This window comes from Argentina silus, assembly GCF_951799395.1.
Source record: "Argentina silus genome assembly, chromosome: 14".
Classification (NCBI taxonomy): Eukaryota; Metazoa; Chordata; class Actinopteri; order Argentiniformes; family Argentinidae; genus Argentina; species Argentina silus.
The window spans coordinates 10,750,213-10,768,290 of NC_139668.1; the positions used below are offsets into that span (position 1 = coordinate 10,750,213).

The window sequence follows — 18,078 nt, forward strand, 5'->3', positions numbered from 1 at the left end:
TCAACTGTACTTTCTGTCAGATCGGGAACATTGTCTAACACGGCCCACCGGAGGGACAATTCAGTTGTGTCAATTATCCGCATAATCTTGTATTTACATGGTTTGGGATAAAAAAATAAAATAATGCACAATCACAAATCGAGCCCGTGGCACTTGTGCCCTCAAAGATGGGACTCAAGCATTGTACTAGTGGGGAGGGCAACAGAGCAATTGTATCCTGGAGTAACATGTAGTAACGCCCTCTCAAACACGATTGGACAAGTAATGTAATCTCATTCGTGCGTCCTTATGCCAATCAAATCATGTTTGCTTCCTGGTTGTACTGGCAAAAAGATACGAATTGGATGTCCACAGTTAACGCCCTGCCTCTTCCAGCGTTGTTAACGTCAATTGAACCGAGAAAATAAGTAAGTAAAAAGCCTTGGATATGTAATGTTTGCCCTTTGTTGGTTGTTCTATCATGGGCCTATAATGAAAAAACGAATGTTTAACCCATTGCGTTGGCAATGATACAGACAACATCATGCGCACGTCAATGCGACTTCATATCAGTTAATGGAATGATGCTTCTTTGTAATAATATATGTAGGCCTATATACAAATGTTTACTCAATAGGCAGATATGTTCTCGTCGTGTTTATTCACTGCTTTATGTGTTAAATGTGAATGATGCGAAAGGAACAGGTGCGGCAGCTTGACCCACCTTTAGGCTATTTAATAGCCTATCAACACCATTGATCAAGACAAGTATGAAATAAAGAGGGTGGGGTGATGTCTATTCTATAGTGTGAAATATAAATATGAACTATTACTTGAATGCCTTTAAATTCACAATGTCGATGTTAACCATATTATTGCATAACATGCAATAATAAAAAATGCAAAAAACCTCTAAGGGTACTCTTAGACCTACTCTTAAGAGTTATGTTTTATGTAGTCAGTGACGATGATGTTGGGAAAGAAAGCCTGTTAATCAGACCAAAAAATCAAATGACAATAAGACATCATGATAATAGGAAACTGTGGAGGCCTTCAATATAGACAATATAATTAAATCTATATATTAGATTTAAATAGATACATACAAGTTATACAATAAAATAATATAAAGGTCTGACTTATTAAAATCAAAGCTAAATAAAAGTCTTCAGTTACTGCTTAAAAGAGCCCAAAGTTTTGTTTTTTTAATAGAGCAATTTCTTTTTCTGGCTACCACAGTGATATTCAGTTTGAAGTTGCAAACAACAACATCCTCCCTATCAATAAGATAAATCCCCGAAATGGGCTTGTAGTGTCGGACTCATTCTCTTATCTCTACCAATCAAGCTTTTAGAAAGCTTGAATGTTACATACTGGACCTTTTTAAATGGAAGTGTCCAGTCGGGGGCCGTATCTGCATGGAGAGACGGCGTGTATACTTGAAGTACATATTGCATAACATGACCCCTCTGTGTGATTAATGCATCTCCTGATTATAGCAGTTTGGAAAAGATAGAGAGAAAATGCTAGTCATGATGTTACGGTACCAGAGAAGAGCTGATTGGCTCTTTGCCCTCCTTTCATGCCATCCCCCTTTGATCACCTGCCATGTCTGTATAATATAACCTGTGTCTAACCCATGCCTAACCCAGTCCAACGCTCCATGCTTGTGTTGCAGGACCAATGGCGTACCGGAAGGCTCTGAAAGGGACAGCCATTGTAGGGAGCGGGACGGTTGCTGCACTTCTGGGCCTATCACAACTGTCGGAATACAAGAAGAAACAGGTAAACATGGGGAATGACAGCACTCTTAAAAAATACCCTAAATGCTTGTTGAGATGATTTGGTGTTCGCTAGCTATTCCTGCCCTAACCCTCTGCACTATGACTAGGATGTATACAGTAATGGCAATGAGAGCATCTGATAATGGCATGCACTGAGCCTAGTAAGGCAGACACACCTATGTAGGCATGCCTTATCTAGACCAAAGAATGTGTTTGTCTCTTTTATACAACTGTGTACTGTGGAGGAATTCTCCTTTCTCCCTAATAAATTCGGTTGGGTATCGAACTCCAAAATTCAGTGAATGAAGACATGTACAAATCTAATAACAATGATTAATAATAAGTTTTAATACAAGCTTGCAGGAGTACAATAGTGTCTCTCACTAAGAGATAACCAGAGTAAGTCAAGGGTACAGAGAAAAGGGTGCAGTACTTATAGGAGAGAAAGCTTCCTGAACATTCCATTCCATAGTATGGCCAGGCCATATAAGTCTCTTTCTTGGTTTATCTTCCAGTTTCCCAAAATTCCTTTACCATGACTAAATTGGAAGGTACACGTCTGTTTATCTCTCCCCCCAGCAGCCAACCACACGGGAATGTCTCCCAGACTAACCTTGGTTGTACATACATATTACTCTGCATTGTGTTCTTTAATATATGCAACTATAGTTATACAAAATGATTTGCCTTCCACAATACTTTGCTTATGTGTAGGTGTTGTAGAGGTTATTGCACTACTGTCTCCACCATGGAAGTCAATGGTATTGGCAGTTCTGCGATTTAATGAAAAACTATTAGACACCCTGATGTTACAGTACTATAGCTTAAAGTTTTGTTTAGTACATTGATGCTTGTCAACAGAAAATACATAGATTAGGCCTATCATGCTTTTGTCAATGATTTGGGTGTGGTTGGTGTTTTGGCTCATGGGTTCTGGCCAACCGTCTCAACCTGCGACAGATTTCCATAGAAAGTGGTGAGATGGACCATAACTTGCTTTGACCACTTTTATTGGACTGAATAGCTATTCAATTAGATTTTGATTTGGCTCTCCTATTATGGTTGGAAAACAGAAATCGTCTATACCTACGTATATTGTGAAGAAAACTTCTTAACTCATTAGTGAGAAACTAGCATTTGCTCTATAATATGTGTAATATAACTTATAACATATAATATGTGCTTCCAAGGTGTAATGCGTGAATTACAGAAAGATGATCACCTTGAAACACAATTAGTGCAGTCCTCCTCTCCTTCCTACCACCAGGGTCTCATCCTCACATCTCATTTTATTTACATTTAGACAAGAAAGAGCCCAGGGGAACTTGTCTTATGTGATTGGATTATTACAACAAATAAGTTAAAGTCAAGTAGTTTTGAGATAATCAACAAGATTTCTGTGACAAACAAGGGAAAAAAGAATGTTGAGGAGCAATGGGAGTCCAAATTCTATTTGATTATTTTTTATATTTATTCAAATCTGCTGAATCTCATTTGGATCATTATCCCAAGTCTTCAGAATAATTACTGAATGGAACTCCAGGGAACAGGCGAAAATACCCCTCAGTGATTGTTTCCATGGAAATGCATCACTTGATACTATTAATTAGGCAAAATGTGGTTTGTGACAGTGGTATGAATAAGAAAAGTCTAGATTGGAAAAAAGATATATAAATCATGAATCTTGAAGTTTTACTGTTGGCCTATACACTCACTTAACACTTTATTAGGAATACCTGTACACCTTCTTATGGTGCAATGGTGTGGGGAATGTTTTCCTGGCACACTTTGGGCCCGTTAATACCCATCAATCATCACTTGAATGCCACAGCCTATTTGAGTATTGTTGCTGACCATGTGCATCCCTTCATGGCCACAATTTACCCATCTTCTAATGGCTACTTCCAGCATGATAATGCACCATGTCACAAAGCAAAAGTCGTCTCAAACTGGTTTCATGAACATAACAATGACTTCAGTGTTCTTCAGTGGCCTTTCCAGCCACCGGATCTGAATCCAATAGAACACCTTTGGGATGTGGTAGAATGGGAGATTCACAGCTTGAAAGTGCACCTGAAAAATCTGCAGGAATCGCGTGATGCAATCATGTCATCATGGACCAGAATCTCAAAGGAATGTTTCCTACATCTTGTGGAATCAATGCCATGAAGAATTGAGGCTGTTTTGAGAGTAAAGGGAAGCCCTACCCAGTATTAGTATAGTGTTCCTAATAAAGTATTCAGTGACTGTATGTTTTGACAGTATAAGGATAGTACTGTATAGCTGTCTAGTTTCAACACACTTGCACTTGGCTTTAGGCATTTATCATATCTTGATATCATTTACACACCCATAACAAAGGTGATATGTATCTCAGAGCTAAAATGATTTTAGTTATAAATATATATCAAATTTGTTTAGTGTGTGTACTTATGAATCTTATCTTTATGAATCATGTCATAAAAGTATGACATTACACCATGTGTATTGCCATTCATAACCCTTTCTTCCAGCAATAGTCTAAGTGGCACTACTGAATCACTATAGGGCTTGAAATAGCCGCGGAGTTGTTGAACACTTGAGTCATGGAAACTTTTGAAAGAGAGAAACAGGTGTATTTTCTTGACCTGTGAATTTAGTTAGTTAGTTGACACCTCTATTATTAGAGACATTCTAGATGAACTCTCTGAAGCATTTGACCCTTTTGGCCTAATGTCAACTTTGTTTTGTATCCCTGCTGTACTAATGTTTCCCCCCAACGTCCTCTCAACCAAGCATAAATGGGTAAGCAAAAGTCAAACCTGCCTCGAAAAGATAATCACAAATCAGGCGGGTGGGCGAACGACACTAATCCTTGAAATTGTTATTCTAATTGGATAAATATGGCTGTTTTGTCTCCTCTATGGCAAGGGCACACTCACATTCGGCTCAGAAAGTTTTGGCGCCAGTGGCCGATTGGTCATTTGCATGTGATGCACCGTGGCACTGGTGTACTTAACGTGATTGCAGGGCAGACCGACACTTAATTGTCTGTGGGTGTTTAGATATGCACGTCCTTGGAAATAGACACTAATTATTTGATCTTGTTTGCGTTTACAGCCCTAAATTACAAATGCCCAGGTTTCATTCACCGATTTGCAAGTCAAATGGAACACTGGCATCATCGGAGCAGCTTGATGTAATCATTCAGAGCGAATGCTTAATAGAAAATGAATAAAATGTTTAATTATGACTGAAATCCTTGACATGCTTTGTGCCCACCCTTGAGTTCAGCATATTCTTGATTTGACTTTGATTTTTTCCGATTTCTTTTGTCCTTTTACAAATAAGATAACAGTAGTCAATGTTGTTGTCTGTGGCTGATATTCAGATGGAGGATTGACCACACTGTGCTCTCAGACGTGTGTGTGATTTGCACAGCAACGTGTCCGATTGACACTTGAGTTGAGTTGACACTTGATTTAGAAACTGCCAGTCCCAGTGTTGGCAAACCTGGCTGAGAAGTGCAGATTTTCTGGATCTGCTGTTATGTGTCAATAGATTAGGTAATAATCTAGTGTGTGTGCGTGTTGCAGGCGCGGCTGACATACGTGGCGGCAGAGGGGGAGTTGAAAGTGCCATACGCAGATGGGTTCCCGACCCGGAAGGCCCAGTTGTCCGCCCTGGGAGACACAGAGGAGTTTGACGTCCTCATTGTAGGGGGAGGGGCCACAGGCTCTGGGTGTGCCTTAGAAGCTATCACACGCAGTGAGTACTCCTTCTGAACCGCCCCATTTTGGAAATGACAAGATACGCCAGGGTTTGGGGCAGTTCCAAAATCTGCACGCCCTGCTACCCCCCCCCCCCCCCCCCCCCCTATTACATTACAGGAGATGTGTATATAGGAATGATACCACTGCATCGTGAGTAGATTTGTTCATAAGGAGGACTCTGTACACTACCAGGCTGTTATTGATCTGTCTGTCGTTGTGTCTTTGTGTCTCTGTCTCTCCTCCCAGACCTGAAGACTGCCCTGGTGGAGAGGAATGATTTCTCATCAGGCACAAGCAGCCGCAGCACCAAGCTCATCCATGGGGGAGTCCGCTACCTCCAAAAGGCCATCATGAAATTAGATTACGAACAGGTAAACATATCATTCTCTATTCCCTAAGCTGGCTAAGAGCTCACTTTATGATCACATTGCTTAGTTTTCCCTACTCTGGCCATTTTTCATTGAGGAGAGATATGGTACTGCTTTCCCCCTGGGTACAGTACATGATGGTGAAAGAAGCCCTCCATGAGCGCTCCAACCTGCTGGAAATTGCGCCCCATCTATCTGCCCCTCTACCAATCATGCTTCCTGTTTACAAGTAAGTCCGTACAAAGAGTAATGTGAATGGCTTTGAGACTGAAAAGACGTATCAAGTATATGTACCAGGTGTTTGTACATGCTGCGCAGTGCAGGCCATCATTGATGAATGTACTGTGGTCTGTGCTCAGATGGTGGCAGCTTCCTTACTACTGGGCAGGGATAAAGATGTACGACCTCGTGGCGGGGTCCCAGTGCCTTAAGAGCAGCTATGTCCTGAGCAAGAGCAAGGCTCTGGAACTCTTCCCCATGCTGAAGAAAGACAAGCTGGTGGGAGCCATCGTCTACTACGACGGTGAGTTGGTTTCGGCCCTGGACTTAACATTCATGCAAAGACGTTACAGTGTGGTGTGGTGCCGTTTCCAATTCCAATAGCTGGGATACGTCATACTGGTTAATGTTTACTGCGGCAAACAAAGTAAAGCTACGAATGTCACATTATTGGGATTTTCCGCAAAATGGGTCGGATTGAATATGGCCCCAGGAGGTCAAAACAACAGCTGGCCAGTGGCCATCACATCTCCATTGGCCCCTGAGTGAATGTGTCTGCAGGCTGCTGGTGCTCTGCATGCCCTGTGCCCCTGATTGGCACTGGGAAATCCAACCATATGTGATGCCTCTATCTGGCTGTGTAGATTGTCACCCCCTTCCCCGTCACTCAAGACCTCTCATTTTCACAATGCAAAAACTCCCCACTTGTCTAAAGGCTATTCTGTCAGTTCCTTGTTTAGAATTATGTGGCTACCTCCAAGAACAGACAGTCGACATATTTTCTGAAGGGGATATGTCCGCTATATGAGAAGCAGTCTGTAAAATTCTGTCATTTAAAGCTGCTATTTACAAAATGTGTGGGTGAAAACAGAGGTCAAGGGGAGTGCTGCTTTAAGCAGGAGTTTGTGAGAAAAATGGTCATCTCACTTATCTGTGCATTTAGCCTAACAATTCCTCCATGGGGAGAAATACCAGCATTGTCTCTGGGGATGCTCCTGGTAGCTGACAAAGAAAGGTTTCTAGAGCTTCTCTCAGTGTGTGTTTGCTTTTCACCATCCCCCATAGGCTGGCAAAGGGGGGCTTTTCTCTCCAATTATTCCGTCTGGAACAATCACGGCCGTGACATTTCAGAATCTGACCTTCTACTCTGTAACGCAGAGCACTACTGTGGTCCGACGGCCTGACTTCTGCTTTACAATCTCTCATCCCTCTTTACCCTGCTGGTTTCTCCCAAGCAGAGCTGCCGCCATTCCTGTCTCCCAGAGGGCCAATGTGGTCCAGCAAACACACACAACTCAAGCTAAACACAACGTCACCCTGAAAACCAGTAATCCTTGTTCTTACTATTGATTTTGAAGTATGAAAAAAACAAGGACCAATTCACTCCTCATATGCAATGTTGAAATGCATTTATTATTCTGACATAAACGTTAAAAATAAAAACTACTAATACTAAAAACCATGACGTTTCAGTAGAATGCTGTCTACCATCACCTCTCCTATTCGATCCGTGGAGCCATCTCTGTGGGGTGTAGGGTAATGACTACGTCTCCAGCTGTAGGTGTCAGCCCGGCCAAGTGCAGTCTAGCCGACTCATGACTGTGGTAGATGACACTGGCTGTCACAGCCCTGTCCCATCTCAATAAATGCTTAAACCAAAAATGAAATAAAAAAATAATTACGCACTCCTATTGAGTTTAGTAGCACCATAAGGCATGGGTTAGGATGGAATCCTGAGGGCATCAAATAATCCTGCAAGGAATTCCTACGCATCCTACGACACACAGCAAGGGTCTGTTCCGGTACAAGAAATGTTTCTTCTTTCCTTGAAGAAATCACTGATAGAATACAACTGGACAGGTCCTGTATCGGGCTCAATTGCATAGCTTTCACCTATCCTGCCAGGTCAGATCAGTGATAGCTTCAAGGGAGGAAGGACTGATGTGTTAAGTATTTGAAAAGGGCAAAATGGGTGCAGCCCATATACCAGCTATGCTTCACCCCATACTCCCCAAGGTCCCTGTCTGTCAACACCACTAAATCACGACCTTTGTGCGTAGGGGTTGTCAGCTCTTTAGGTCTGAGGGAGGCATGAAGCTGAGCTTGGACTCCCTGTTATCTGCTTCATGTGCAAAGTATGTTAACTTTACAAACACCAGTAAGTAAGTGACAAAGGCTGACTAACTTAGTACTTATTGGTATAGTGATTGTGGTGGCGGTCCCATGTTTGTTGTACCAGTGGGTGTGTGTGTGTGTGTGTTATATCTAGGTTCCCTATTGTGGCCATCTGGCTTCAGTGACAGGAGATGATGTGACATACTGACTGACATATTGTATTGTACTACTCTACATCCAGTCACTGGTTTGAGGCTTGACTCGCATCCTCACCATGTTTCTCCCTCCCCCCTTTTCCTGTCTTCCTTTTCTTCTCTCTCCCCCTTCTTTACTTCTTCTTTGTCTCTCACTTTTCCCCACGCTCCTCTTCCCCTCCTCTACCTCTCCCTCCCCCTCCTTTCCTCCCACCAACCATCTTCTTCTCCTTTCCTCCTCTCTCCCTTGCGCTCATCCTTTTTTCTTCTTCTCCCATTTCTCCTCTAAACCTCTTTGCTCCCCATCTCCTCTCCACCCCATCCCCCCCTTTACCCCTCCTCTTCTCTCCTCTCCTCCCGTCTCACCCCCTCTGCTGCTGCAGGGCAGCACAACGACGCTCGGATGAACCTGGCCATCGCCCTCACGGCTGCCAGGCACGGCGCCGCCATCGCCAACTACACAGAGGTAGTGCGCCTATTGAAGAAGAACGACCCCCAGACGGGCAAGGAGAGGGTATGTGGGGCCCACTGCAGGGACGTCATCACAGGTACGCACACGCCGACAGACAGACACGCATACACTTTCTCTCAAACTACTTTCTCTCTATTTCTCCATCTCTCAAAATATTCCTCTCTCTTTATCTTCTAAATAAGTGTCAAACATTTATTTATTTTGTGTGGTTTTTTTTTTTGGCTGCTGTTTTCTTTGGCTACCTACATATCAGAATAAATGTGTACTCCCTATCAACATTTCCCCTTTTCTACCCATTAAAGTGAGCGGGCAGTCTACTAGATGAGCTCACAGGTTAATGGCCCTGACCCTTGGTTGATGCTGTTACTGTACCTTTGTCAGGGCAAGAATTCGACGTCCGGGCCAAATGTGTCATCAACGCCACAGGACCATTTACTGACTCGCTGAGGAAAATGGATGACCAGAAGAATGAGAACATCTGCCAGCCCAGTGCTGGAGTGCACATCGTTATCCCTGGCTACTACAGGTACTGTTCAGGGACTCCATTCAGACATGTAGAAGAGCAAGCAATACACACTGGCAGGGCATAGGGGCTGACCAGCTGACCCTCTCTTGTAGAGGGAACTAATTGCAGAACACACAAACAGGCAATAGCAGTACAAAAAGAGTAAGAGGGCCTGTATATAGCAAGTATGGAGTACACATTGCTCTTTTATAGTACAGGCACTTACAAGCACTGTTCAGACAGAAATTGAGATGATCTAAATATACGATTAATTAATGTAAAAACTGTCTGGTGTGGTGTACTACTTTGAATACTAGACAACTATACTATGTATGATTAGAGTGGAACATCGCTTTAACCCACCCCCTCCTCTACTTGTAGTCCTGACAACATGGGCCTCCTGGACCCGGCGACCAGTGACGGACGTGTCATCTTCTTCCTGCCCTGGGAAAAGATGACCATCGCCGGGACGACAGACTCGCCCACAGCCGTCACCGCCCACCCCATCCCCAAGGAGGAGGACATCAACTTCATCCTGACGGAGGTCCGCAACTACCTGAGCCCCGACGTAGAGGGTACGTCTGCAAGGGAAGCGCAATACTGCCATTATATCAGTATTAGAAAATAATGACTTAGAATTACAGGAGGCTATTTCAGATATCTGTATCGGCCCAGAATTGTCATATGGTGCACCCCTAGTGCGTGCGTGCGTGCATGCGTGTGTGTGTGTGTGATTTCTCCATTTGGTCCTCAGTGCGGAGGGGGGATGTTCTGGCAGCCTGGAGTGGTATCCGTCCCCTAGTCACAGACCCCAACTCCAAAGACACCCAGTCCATCTGCAGGAACCACATAGTCAATGTCAGCGACAGTGGTCTTGTCACCATTGCTGGTCTGTACTCTAAACCTCTAACACTACATTGATTTTTCGAATGCAGAATATAGGAGACATATTAGTGGCTGTTCTTTCTCCATTTCTCGATGAGTATCTTGTACTGTCTCTTTTGTGATATTATGTTCACTTCTCATCTTGTCTTGTGTTTGTTGTGCGTGTGTGCGCGTTAATATAACCTGACAATGTTCTAACCCCAGGGGGCAAGTGGACCACCTACCGCTCCATGGCAGAGGAGACCCTGGATGCGGCCATCAAAGCCCACGGCCTGAAGGCTGGGCCCAGTAAGACGGTGGGCCTGTTGCTTGAGGGGGGCAAGGGCTGGACCCCCACCATGTACATCCGCCTGGTCCAGGACTACGGGCTGGAGAATGAGGTGGGACCCCTCCCATATGCTTGTACTTGTGGTTTTTACATTACACAACAACACACCAATGAGGTGACTTGTCATTCTAATCTAGATTGTAGACGTGTACATACATGTCCCTCTTAAGACTTTATGACTCAACCGTGCCAGGTAGTAAAAGAGCTCAACACCCAAGTATGTTAACTCCTCATTAGAGCAAGCACTCTCCGCCACAGTGGTGTTTTGTAGAATATTCCAAAAGGTCAACGCTGATGTTTTGACAGCATTTGACCTTTGATGTGAGAGGTAAGTCAGCCATCTGAATAGCAATAACCCTTTGTTTAGTCCAAACACAGGATAAATCCTCGACAAAACTGTACCTTCCCCCACTACACTCCCCAACAGTGAGCACTCTGTCGAGAGATCATATTGATCCTCGAGCCGTAGCCTTTTACAGCTGTGTGTGCGTGCGTGCGTACGTGCGTGCGTGTGTGTATGTGCGTGCGTGTGTGTGCATGTATGTCTGAGAAATGTCTCTTCTTTTCACACTCTAAAGCAATGATGCAAACATGCAATTTCACACCAACATTATTGTTGATCTACAGGTGGCTCAGCACCTGGCTGCAACATACGGAGGAAAGGCTTTCGACGTCGCCAAAATGGCACGGGTCACCGGAAAGAGGTGGCCGATTGTGGGCAAGAGACTAGTCTCTGAATTCCCTTACATTGAGAGCGAGGTACAGTATTTCTGTACAGTGTTTTTTTTTTTGTTTTTCCTCAGGCTTTTGACTTTTGTGAGATACACTCAGACCTTTGAGAGTCAAAGCAGGTACAATACACAAGAATAAAGAGAGAAAGCCTGCGCATGACACACACACACACACACACACACACATACACACACACACACACACACACACACACAGGTAATACATAGCTAAATCACAACCATAGATTGTCATAGACCACAATCTTCATCCCATTAAAACGCTGCTCCTTTTCCTCCCTTCTCAAGGTGCGGTATGCCATTAAGGAGTATGCGTGCACGGCCATTGACGTGATCGCCCGGCGTACGCGACTGGGCTTCCTCAATGTGCAGGCGGCGGACGAGGCACTGCCGCGCATCGTAGAGATCATGGGCAGACAGCTGGACTGGAGCGATCAGAGGAAGACGGTGAGTGACAAGCCCAATGACAAAAGACCCAAATGACAGAGTCTTTGGTAGCACTATTTGCTTGGTCTGGTAATAGCATGGTAACAAAGTAATGATATAATTATTTATTACTAGGACTGTCAGTCGATTAAAACAAATTGCTGATTATTGCTGACTAACCCTAACCCTATCCTATTAATTGATTAATCAAATGTGGAAATGCTACATTTTCACCCTTTTTTTTCACCTTGAAATTTAAGTGGTTTCAGACAAGAACACAAGAAAGACAAGTAACTCAAGACAAGAAACCCAAAGTGGTGCCTAAACAATGAGTTAGGGAGTAGTAAAGTGACAAGTTAACAATAAAATGATGGCCTCCCCATCAAAGGTGCACATTCCCATTCCCAGAGATGAAGACAAAAGGGTGATAATTGCTTAAACCAAGCTTCCTTGGTACAACACTCTTGCTTACTTGGCTACAACACTATATTATGATTGTTTTATAAAGAATGGAATGGAAGATTTAAGGGGCCTCCTCATTCAAACTATTGTTTATATTGACTTATTGAATATGAACATGCTTCCTTTCTGCACACGAATCATGTTTATTTTTGTGCATGTTTACCGACACAACAATAATAATGTTTATTTTTGTCCTACTCCGGAAACCTGGTAACCTGTTTTGATTGAATAGGGCCTTAAATTCCTGTGCTGCTTTTATGCTGGTGTAACTATGCTTAGATAAAAGTACAATAGAGAGGTCCACTCCCTTCCTGTATTTCCCCCTCTAGGTGTGTGTGTGTGTGTGTGTGTGTGTGTGTGTATGTATGTATGTATGTATGTGTATGTGTGTGTGTTAGCACTGCAGCATGTTGAAACTGGACACACCTGGGAGAGCCGGGTGAGGTTACGCTCACCCAGTTTAGGTGTGCTCTCTATCTCCAAGGTGTGACCAGTTTGATTACATATCCTGTATGTAGGATGATTAACCAAAGCCATAACTCTTATTCGGGAAACACAAATAACCGTTGATCTCCCCACCCCCCCATTAGGATGAACTACACCGTATTTCACAATACCCTGTAACAGCTATAAAACTTTGTAACTTCAGTGGACTGGTCCCAGGAGTTTTCTCCATACTGTTACAAAAACATTTCCTCAACATATTTTCTCTGTGATTTCTGTAGGAAGAGCTGGAAGCTGCCAAAAAGTTCCTCTGCCATGAGATGGGCTACAGGTCTCGGTTTGAGCAGCTGACCAAGACATCAGAAAACATCCTTGAGGCACAGGAAGTGGCCAGGTACTGTGCCGGGGGGAAAAGGAGGGTCTTTCACACTATTGTGCCAACATGAAACACATGCTCCAACTTACCTATCAGAAGGCAAGGTGTAGCCACCGCCATCTTGCTTAAACTCCAAATCCGAATCTTTCAGATTTTACGAGTGACCAAGGACTGCTAGGGGAGTTTTACAAGGGAAGGAAAGAGGGAGCAAGTTTATGGATTGAGATGTACGAACAGGGGTAGATTGTGTGTCATTGATGGCTATATTTGATTGACAGGTACACAAAACGGTTCCACAAATTTGACAAAGAGAACAAAGGCTTCATCACTACAGTGGATGTTCAGAGGGTCTTAAAGGTGAGCAACGTTTCCATGTTTTAAGTTTAAGTCTTTGTCTATGGGTATACAGCCCTTAAATTCTCTATTGATGGGTTGCTCTATGGCCACTATTGTCAAAGTGGGGTACGCGTACCTCCGGGGGTACGTGGATCGATCTAGGGGGTATGCGAAATAAATCTGTGATTTACCTTCCCAAACAGTCCTGTTGAATAGCCGACTGCAGTCTCGGTACCAAAAATAAATGCATGCATTATCCAACAGAATAATATTATCACAATGTCTAATATGTAAGGGATAATGTTCATAGAATATCAATTAGGCTACAAAATAACTGACAGGGGTTACATGACTTAAAAGTTTGGGAACCACTGCTCTATGGGAACAAATTAATGGGGATTTTGAATGGGACCCTTCTGGTAGATGAAGGCACACATTGGCTCTCTATTACTGAGGAACAGCCGAAAGAGAGCAGCCATTTTCTTTCTTCTTTTTTTTCTTCTTTTTTTTAAGTCTCACTGATCTCTCTCCCCTCATCCAGAATATCTGTGTCCAGATTGATGAAAATACACTCCACGAAATCCTCAACGAAGTAGACCTCAACAAAAATGGGCAGGTTGAAATCGATGAGTTTTTACAGGTACAGGATTATTATTATTATTTTTTTAAATATCAACAAGACATGTCTTGCAAGTGTGTATGTGCGTGTGCGTGCCCATATAATCTCCATGGCCCTGTCCCTCTGCTAATAAAGGGACTCATCATAAAGATCAGACAAGGAGGGGATGATAATAGAACCACTCCCACGGAGTGGTATCAATTACACATACACACACACACACACACACACACACATACACTAATACTTTCAGTTAACTACAGTTCCTTGCCCTCCCTTTCAGATGATTACAACACTACAACTTAAAAATAGAATATAGAATGTTCATGTTCTTTTCCCTTCTTTTTCTTGGCAAGGCATGAGCCATCCTTCTCTAAAGGGAGCTCTAGGTGTGAAAGCTTAACTGCAACTTTATGTACACCCCAGACCAGCAGGCCTCACTAGATAAAGATAATTAGCCTAAAGAACTCCTCCTGACAGAATGAGTGGAGGTAATGAGGTTGAAACAAGTCCAGGTCTTGAGAAGTTATCCTGTGGTAAATTAGAGTGTACCATGCTGAGAGGGCCGAGTATAGATTCATTAGAAAGGCTTGATGACAGCAGTAGATGAGCACATAATGAGTCTTCATGAGTGCATGTCTTTGACTCTGAGACTCTTGGATCCTTGGTCTGGTGTGAGGCCACCAACGGAGTGTGTTACAGGAGATAGAGTCGACAGAAAGTCTTGGAGGTTGTACTTCCCTGTCTTCCCTGTTTACCAGTGTTTCTTGTGCTGGGATTATAGTGATCAGTCTCTCTTTTAATCGCATGCACTGACTTACACACACAGACACACACACACACTGTTATTACCCTTCTCTCCACAGACACTTACACACACACACACACACACACTCTCTCCCAATCAACATTTCACATTTCATGTGTTTGATGTGTCATTCCATTGAGAACGGTGCTGCCATATCATTCTCCTTCTCTGTTCTCCCTGTGTTTGTGTGTCCTCCGGTAAAATGTAGCTGATGTGCGCAGTAAAGAAGGGCCAGGTGTCAAACAGCCGTCTGCACATGCTCATGAAGAAAGCCGAGGAGAGTCTCGACCTGAGAGGGCCCGTCTCTGTGGATCGCAGTGGGGGAGGGGTATGAAGTACTCCTGTACAAAACAGAGCTGTGGTGCCAAGGAGGTGGGGATAAGCTCGTTCCTGGTGGCATGGCAGTTCAACCATGTGGTTGGTGACAGGAACGGAGATGTCATATGGTAATATGATCATTTGAATGACAATATTGTAATCAAGGACCAGACAATTCTGAATTTGGCGAAATCAAAATGTAGACCTGTAACACTCCTGGTTATTTTTTGTGTGAAATTGAGTCTAAAGAGTAAATTGGATCTAGGGGAAATATGTTAATTTTATTTATATATGTAGTCTAACAGAAATTTTCATGACAATGGATTGCAGTCCTTACTACAGTGGGTTAGACAACTCATGCCTCTAACTGAAATGATGCTGTTGTTATGCACATCAACCAATGTGTCTGTTTTGATATTCTCATCAGTGCTCTGCCTTTAATGCATTTAATCATGTTGTAATTGTTGTAATGTCATTTTGTTGTGGCTTATTTGTTATTTGTCTCGTATGGCGGTCAAAGTTGTCCAAGTAACTTTCTTTGGCTGAGATACATACTGCAGTACAGTTTCCTAGAGAAATTTTTCTAGAGCTGCTAACATGTTGAACCCCCTGGTTTGTCGAACTATTGAGGTTGCCATTACAAGGTTTCTAGCTTTATCGTTTATGTTTAAGCAAACTGAATGCATTTTACTACTGCTACTACTACATCATTATATATTTTTAAAATACATATATTTAAGAATTGTAATTGTATTCACTCTGACCATCTTTGAACCATATGAACTTGATACTGTAGATATATTATAGACCGATATTATATACTATTGTGATTGCGGTGGTGAAGAGATGTTGGCCTTATGCTGAAATAGGATTAAAGGTGGACTCAGGCAGGTATGAATTCTGTTCTTGCTGAAGTCTGTAAGCAGGAAGTTGACCCAGTGTTGTTGATGTTGATCTAGCTGAATCTATCTTAAAGTATTGCATAGGAATCTCTCCTTTCACTGTCTCTATCTGTCTGCATTTGAGATTATTTTATTACGTTAAGTTGCACTTGCAGTTATAAATAGGATTTGCAGATGAGTAGTGTCATAGAAGAGAGTGAAGGATTTGTGCCTTGCTTTCAAGACATAGTATGAAATCATTTTTACAGTGTCAATGAATAATGCAGACATTTTAAGCATGTAAAGATGAACAGTTATATCAAGTCTGTATCACAGAAATTTATTTTTTACAAATGGGAAGTTTTATATTGTGTTGTGAATGTTTCTCTATATATGTTTTTGAATCATATAATATAGTAGCATGTGTGTAAATTTCCTTGGACCAGAATTTTTTTGTGTTGTGAGAAAATGATTTGCAAGGTTTCAGTTGTGTACAATGACTGTAACTAAATCAATCCATGTGTATCAGTTTGTTGTCACATGGGGTTTCTGCACAATGCCTTGACAGCAAGGGCTCTTGGAACTGCCAACTTCAGCCTATGAAGAATACCTGATGGGTAACTGGACTTCAATCAATGTTCCTTTGATTGTGTCTTCTTGGATGAAATTTCATCTTTATCCAAATTGAAAGAGATTCATATTCCTCTTTTTTCAAAGAATACTATGTAAGTCAATCTCTTTTCAGAAAAACGCAGTTATCTAATTAAATGTATCTGGTTGCAAACAAAGCATTGTTTTGTTGTGTGAGTATTTGTATAAGACAGCTTCTTTTTTTAATCCTGATGACTACCATTCATAAAGTTAGCATGACAAGCTTGTATTTCTCTCATGGGAATTATATCTGTTATGAAACACAATACAGGAAATGGTTATATGTTTAACTGTACACACCCTGTGTGGTTGGAGGGTTGGAGGAGGTTATCTACCTATTACTCCTGTGTATAACAAACAAACTAGCACTATAAATCACATTCACTTTCAGGAACTCAATTAATGTACTGTAAAATGAAGTAGAAACTTTGAAGCGATAATCCACAACAAAGACCAATTGACATTTTAAATGGCTTCTCCATCCTCATTGTTATCAATGGTTGTTATGGCCTTTGTTTTTCAAATAGTTTTGACACCAGGTCGCATGAGAGCTAACATATCAGATGTGAATATTACTCTAATTCGTAATGGTCATAGTAATAATGTATTCCCGCAGTGTTACTGTATGTGGGTGAGCTGTAACAGCTACTGTATGTGTCGCATCCGTATGAAGCAATGTAAGAGAAGGCCAGAGTTGAGTATCGGGGCAACGCGCGATAATGCATTGAGGGATTGATAAATCTATCCATCACCAGCACAAACATTAGCTGTTCTACACTCGAGCAAGACCAAGTTGTCATGTTGTCTTATGTGTCCTACAGTAATCCTCACCAAGAGGAATATTGTAGCTTTAGTTAGACAGCTAATACCATCTTCAGTATAGCTAACTTAAACTATCTCCATTGTCTAGTTTGATTGACTCAAACAGTGATTATTGTTTAATTGGGCTGAGTTCATTAATTTGAATAAGAAACTGTTTTTTTTGCTCTCTCTTTCTGCATACAGGTCCTGTAATAGACTGCTCCCTGTCACCTAGCCTGTTAATCCATTTGACTCATTGCTGCACCAAGGGGAATCGGTAATGGATATTCCAAGGTGATCAGCAGTCAGCATAATGCAATTAAGAAGTCTGCACCATTCCATACGCTAATACTGAACAAATTTGAACTGCACCGTGATAACTATAATCAACTGTAATAATGTGGGATGCTAATGTAATGCTGTGTCAGTGAGGAGAGGGGGGGGACACAGATCGGCCAAAATGTCTTAACTAACTACAAGGTGTCATGAGGAATTAGCAGCAACATAACCTGCAGAGTACATGTTACATCCTCTGTATGCAATTGGGTTAGGGTTTGTGTATCTAGAGTATCTTAAGTGATATGGATTTGAAGATTTGAACAGTTG

The 18,078-nt window shown here is 42.3% G+C and overlaps 1 protein-coding gene across 1 annotated transcript; it reads left to right on the forward strand.

Annotated features, from left to right (window-relative positions):
* Positions 1-324: 324 nt before the first annotated feature.
* LOC310815085 (glycerol-3-phosphate dehydrogenase, mitochondrial-like) lies at positions 325-16,809 on the forward strand. The gene is made up of 17 exons (XM_083684705.1): positions 325-407; positions 1,658-1,764; positions 5,339-5,510; positions 5,762-5,886; positions 6,015-6,112; positions 6,243-6,406; positions 8,795-8,959; positions 9,265-9,409; positions 9,770-9,963; positions 10,143-10,277; positions 10,478-10,653; positions 11,229-11,360; positions 11,639-11,797; positions 12,964-13,076; positions 13,337-13,415; positions 13,936-14,034; positions 15,030-16,809. The coding sequence occupies exons 2-17, from the start codon at positions 1,663-1,665 to the stop codon at positions 15,153-15,155; spliced, it is 2,184 nt and encodes a 727-aa protein (XP_083540831.1). The 5' UTR covers positions 325-407; positions 1,658-1,662; the 3' UTR covers positions 15,156-16,809.
* Positions 16,810-18,078: the final 1,269 nt, after the last annotated feature.